Source organism: Trachymyrmex cornetzi, unplaced genomic scaffold (genome assembly GCF_001594075.2).
Source record: "Trachymyrmex cornetzi isolate Tcor2-1 unplaced genomic scaffold, Tcor1.1 scaffold592, whole genome shotgun sequence".
NCBI classification, from domain to species: Eukaryota; Metazoa; Arthropoda; class Insecta; order Hymenoptera; family Formicidae; genus Trachymyrmex; species Trachymyrmex cornetzi.
In genome coordinates, this window is record NW_017299906.1 from 140,248 (window position 1) to 146,659 (window position 6,412).

A 6,412-nucleotide genomic window follows, 5' to 3' on the forward strand; every position below is an offset into this window, starting at 1 on the left:
GTGGCCCTGCTAGAGGCGGAATTGAGTCAGAGCGCCGTAGCAATAAGAATGAGTATTAATCACTCGACGGTATCGCGTGTTTTTAGTCGGTACCATGAAACAGATTCTTATCGTCGGAGGCCTGGTCAAGGTCGACCTAGGGTAACTACGAATCGGGAGGATCGCAACATTGTCAATGAAGCTCTGCGCGTCCCAACAAGGGTTGCGCGACAAATCGGGAATGAAGCTTTACCAGGCAGACGAATTAATACTCAAACGATAAGAAGACGCCTTCACGAAAGAGGTTTAAGATCACGAATTCGTTCTAGAGTACCCATGTTGACAACAGTGCATCGGCGAACTCGTAACGTCTATGTTACGCCCGTAATCATCGAAACTGGACGGCCAGACAGTGGAAAAATGTGTTGTTTACAGACGAATCTCGATTTTGTCTGTTTGGGAATGATGCTAGGATCCGAATTTGGCGACGTAGATGAGAGCGTTTTGCAGCGAATCATATTGATCCAACTCGAGCGTTCGGTGGAGGATCCGTTATGGTATGGGGTGGAATATCAATGAACCATCGAACAGATCTAGTGACTCTCCAACCCCCAGGATTTACAGCGGTACGTTACATAAACGAAGTTTTGCGTCCTTGCGTGATTCCAATGCGTCGACGAATAGACCGTGATTTCATCTTGATGCAGGATAATGCACTTCCCCGTGTTACGAGGGTAACTCGTGAGTACTTGTCAGTAAACAATATATAGTTACTGCCTCATCCATTTAACAGCCCAGACCTCAATCCTATTGAGCATGTATGGGACATGATGGGTAGGAGATAACGTAACTTGGAGAGGCCTCCTGCTAATCTGCAAGTGCTTGAGAGAGTTCTACATGAAATCTGGCACGAGATACCTCAAGATTCAATCAGAGCATGCATTAATATGCAAGAACGTTTAGGAGAGGTTATTCGACGTCGAGGTGGCAATACACGGTATTGAATGCCTCTAACACTTGACCGCTCTGGCATTAGGCAAATAGGGTTTGGAGTCAGAAAATACTGTGGAAGTGACGAGCCACGGGGTCCCTAATTTGACAAATGGTTTACATAATCGGCCCTTTTCAGAGCCAAAATGATGCATACAGTCCGATCAGCAACCTCCTCGCGGTACGTATCGGGTAATGTTGGCGGTATTCGTTAAAAATGCCCGAATAACTTCAAAATGGCATTACTCGGTCAAAAAAAATCGTAGAGACCCGAATTTTTTAAAAATTGTTTTTTGAAGAGTGCACTATACAATGGTCTATGTGATATTTTCGAAAAAAAAACCGGGGCGATCCAGGTAGCGCGTTAAACAATTAAATTTTTTAAGAAAAAAAATGCTTGAGCTTTTTCAAAACATGGAGATGCGGCATCGACTTGCACCTAATTTCGCATCAAGTTTTTCTTAAAGTACAGATAATTACCTACAAAATGAAAAAAAAATCGTTTTGATACGATGAAAATTGACCGAGTTATGCGCATTTGAAAAATAGCAAAATTTCGATGAAAAATTTTGTTGCGATAATTTTGTTGCGTAGTGTATATATATTATATATATATGTATATATATATATAATTGAGGATTGCCTTTTCTTAAATGTTAAATTATTATACACATTTATGAATCAAATGTTTAGAGTTTAAATATTATGATAATTTATTATTATTTACAATAATATTGTAACAAATAAAAACTGCAAAAATTAAATATTTATATAATAGAAGAATTATGTGTACATCTATGATCATTCTTAATTCTTGATATACGTTAATAATGTAAAATAAATATACTGTAAACCATATGTATTTCCGCCATAAATATTACCGTATGTATGTGATATCCACTCATTTCTCCATCGAGACCTTCAAGAGATACTTCTACATTAGTGATATCATATTCAGTCTGTTGCCATAACTCCAATTTTCCTCTTAGGGATATTTGTTCGCCATTACCAAACCAATTTCGGACAACCGCTTTACGCCGGTAAACGCCACCAATACTAAAAATATGATTACACTGTTACTAGAAAGAATGTAGTTTTATCTAATTTAATTTACTGTGCGTTTGTTACATTGTACAGGCTAATCGATCTCCTCTCGCAACTGGACCATGATCATCATATATAACTAAACTTTTGCCAAATAGTGAGTGGGATCCAGATAAAGATAACATCGTATCAGTAAAAAGTCTTCGAGTCAATTTTGAGGCGTTGGCTTTTCTGCCGGCAATTTCAAGTGTCCCATGTCTTGTTAAATCACCTAGGCGACACAACGAGGCTTCTGCAACGAAACACAAATTCGGCTTCCAATCCACCTAAAATGTTATAGTCCTAAATATAAATAAAAGCATTACGAAAATAAATGGGTATATTACTATATGTAATAAAAATGCTTTCAAAATGATGTAAAGCAGATAATTAAGATTAATATTTTAAAAAGAAAGATTTTATACAACGAGATTTTTTTTTAAAATATATTGATATTGCAATTAAAATTTTGAAATATTCTAATAATTTTTTAAATATATCATATTCTTTTAATAAGTACAATAACTTTATTTAAATGATAATATTTATTTATAACTACATACATATTATTTATATAGAATTTAAAATAAAAGTAGAAATAGAATTGCACATATTTGTAGTATTAAAAGACCAAAACGTATTTGTACAGAAAATATTAAACAATTTTAGGTTTAATTATTTGATTTTGATTATAAGCTTTTTCGATATTTCGTTCTATAAATAATGTATACCATCTTATATATAATAATTTAATGATTGTGTTTTATTAATACTATTATTCGTCTGCTGTTATAAAGAAATTCTTCTCAAATATAAATAAATATGATTATGAATAGAATATTAATATAGAAAGATCATGAAAAAAAAAATCATTTTTAATAAAAAATTACATTAAAATCCTTAAATGTTATAAATACTTGAAAATTTTTCTAAATGTGTGCCATTTTTAAGTAATTGTTAAATAAAATTATAGGAGATACGAAAATATAGTACACTTTTAAATTATTTTTATTGTTCCTTTTATTCTTATGTAAAATTTTATGGTAGGAAATTATCTTTATTTGATAATATAAACATCAAATAAAGTACATTTGATAGTAACGTTTGATAGTGAAAAAATGAAAATTTTTTGAGACTATATAAGGATTACCCCTTTCATGTTCTTTAATTGTAATTTAAAGAGTTACATACACCTGGAGACACTAAAAATAGGTTCATATTCATGAATTTTTTGTTCCGAAAGTATTAGAAAAATCAAAGTAAGGTTTGTACCAAAATTTTATATAAGGTTTTGTCAATAAAATGTAAAATTTAAATTAAAAAATATTAAAAAGCAAGCAAGATATTGCCGTTGGCATCATACATGTTAGCTGCTGTAACTGTTTACGGTACCCACTGTATAATATATCCCAGATAGCACATTATATTCTGAGAATATACTGAGAATATACTAAAAAAGGTCACGTCTGATATTCGTACGATATTTCTATGTCCGCAGCAACATTGTTCGCAGTACATCCTCAGAATATCGAGATGAATTTCGAAAATTTTCCTTAAGAGTGTGTGAGAAATATCTATTAAAAATAATATTCTGTTAGCGAAGAACATTTTTTTTTAAATAGATATTTCTTACACACTCTTAAGGAAAATTTTCGAAATTCATCTCGATATTCTGAGGATATACTGCGAACAATGTTGCTGCGGACATAGGAATATCATACGAACATCAGACGTGACCTTTTTAGTATATTCTCAGAATATAATGTGCTATCTGGGATATGATTCATCCAAAACACAGAAACGTAATAGATTCTTAAAATATATTATATATGGGACGTTTCGCTTCAATCGGATCACTTGCGTGTCCAAAAATCAGTGCAATGAAAATAAAAGTTCAAGATCTCAAATTATTTGTATGTGCATGTACTTTCGAAAGAAATGCACTGTTTTGGGTGATTCAATATGCCGGATCCAATATGGCGCCGAGAAACTATGACCATCGTATGCAAATGTAACATTTTCTTGCTTAAACTATTGTATTGATCTCTAATTGGCCGGAAAATGATTACTTCTAGGTTCTTCGGAGTTGCTGATTACGAATATGCTGTTAAAATTTCGAAATTTAAAATAGTAGATTCAATATGGCGATCAGCGTATGAAACCTTAAGCCCTATACTTTTAGACCTTCAACCTCTTTTAATTCCCAAGCTTTTTAATCCCGAGCATGAAGGGGTAAAGTATTTTAGGTTAGTCTTAGAATAAAAAATATTTCATAACTAGTTTTCGCAGAGGTGGTAATTGATTTTTAAACACACGTTAAAAACCAAGCAGCACCTACCGAAAACTAGTGATGAAATATTTTTTATTATAAGACTAACTTAAAATAAATTTACTTCTTCACGCTCGGGATTAAAAAGCTTGCTTGAATTAAAAGAGGTTGAAGGTCTAAGAGTATAGAGCTCATGGTTTCGTACGCTGATCGCCATATTGGATCTACTATTTTGAATTTCGAAATTTTGACAGCATGTTCGTAATCAACAACTCCGAGAAACCTAGAAGTAATCACTTGCAAGCCAATTGGGGATCAATACAATAGTTTAAGTAAGAAAATGTTACATTTGCATGCGATTCTTGGCGCCATATAGGATCCGCTATATTGGATCTCTCAAAACAGTACATTTCCTTCGAAAGTATATGCATATACGAATAATTTGAGACCTGGAACGTTTATTTTTATTGCGCTGATTTTTGGACACCTAGGTGATCCGGTTGACGTGGAACGTCCTATATATAAATTTAGTCTTTATCGAGCCGATTTTTAATATTCGCGTTTGTTGCAAAATGGCGCTTAGTTGAATATAAGAGTGCAAATTGTCGTTTCATAAAATTGATCGATTTTCTTGCTGTAAAAACAAAACTGTAAATCCTAAAAAAATTCTACGATAAAAACTACGTATTGTCATGCTGAAATAAATAGAAAAAAACCTGAGTTCGAGCCATTCATTCGTTTTTAAAATGTTTTGGGTACCGATTTGTAAAACACGGTTTCGAGAAAAACGCGATCGAAGTTTTAAGTTTACTTTTAAGCAATATACGAGATAAATGATTTCTTTAATACGCTATAACTTTTTTATTTTTGCGTATTTTAAATTGTAACTTTAGAAAAATAATTTTAAGATTTTATATTATAAAAAAAGATTTTATATTATAAAAACGCAAAAATTGAAAAATCGATTTTTTTATCCATCACAGGTATGTATAACCCTTTAATTGAGTATTATAACTTTTCGGAACTATAAAAAAGATAAATTCAGTTATTTCAATTAAAATAGATAATAAATAAAAGGCTACGGGATGTCAAGCGGGATGTTTATTGCTAAATGGTAAATAATACAATCCGTACATAAATAAAAATATAAACGTTTCGACTCCTATCGGGTCATTCTCTCAATGTAAATATAATTACTTTTAAAATAAACTAGTACATGATAGTTTACAAAAATTCAACGATTAAATTGTAAAATCAAACGTGCAATAAAAATGTAAAATTGTTTTTACAAATTTTACTCATATAATTCTTGTGAGTAGTCAACGATCATACAGCCACAGTGTCACATCAGATTGGTAGTTCATCAATATATGAAGTAAAAAAGACTAAATTCGTAGAAAATAATAAAGAGCATCCTCACTCGATATTATTATGGATAATTAACCCTCGAACCATATACTTATTTTCAGTACTTCTGGACGACACACATGGATCATTCGTGTCCGACTCGATTTTAAGGATCTTAAAGTACTAGAAAAATTCTGTAAAAATTCACACATATTTTTTAAGGTCTCTACTAAATTATCCTACTATGCAAACATTGGAAAAAATGTTTATAAATATTATGGAAATTACTTTCTGTACCAGAAAAAGAAAATAATTCAGTTTTAATATAAAAATTGTAACTTTGTTATATATGTACCAAAAAAAATTATTCTAGAATGTTTTTGTACAGATATCATTTTGTACAGATATCATGCAAAAACAGAAATATTTAAAAAGTGATTACAGAATATTGAACTTTTTTATGGTATGCATTCGCTGTATATCGGTGATCTGTGGACTTCGCATATCGGCTTTCCGTAGTGAATACAACAGAAAAATATAGACACGATAAAATATAAGCCTACTCAATACAAAAACAGCAAAATAATTAATTCACTTATTTTTGTGAAAAAGACACCTTCCGACTATAAACACATGGTTCTTTCAGTTCCTCGTGCAACTTTGCGACCGTACTGCTCGACAACACATAGAGATTCCTTGTCGCCGTTATTTCCCTATATTCTCCCCATCACAAAGATTTTTTCC

General features: G+C 31.9%; 1 protein-coding gene across 1 annotated transcript in view; it reads right to left on the reverse strand.

Moving 5' to 3' along the window:
- Positions 1-6,412, reverse strand: part of LOC108766487 (uncharacterized) — a 132,800-nt gene that overhangs the window by 124,737 nt on the left and 1,651 nt on the right. Inside the window, exons 3-4 of the mRNA XM_018515818.1 lie at positions 2,098-2,339; positions 1,851-2,025 (exon numbers count right to left, since the gene is read on the reverse strand). Of these exons, the coding sequence (XP_018371320.1) occupies positions 1,851-2,025; positions 2,098-2,339 (417 nt within the window). The remainder of the gene's footprint in view (positions 1-1,850; positions 2,026-2,097; positions 2,340-6,412) is intronic.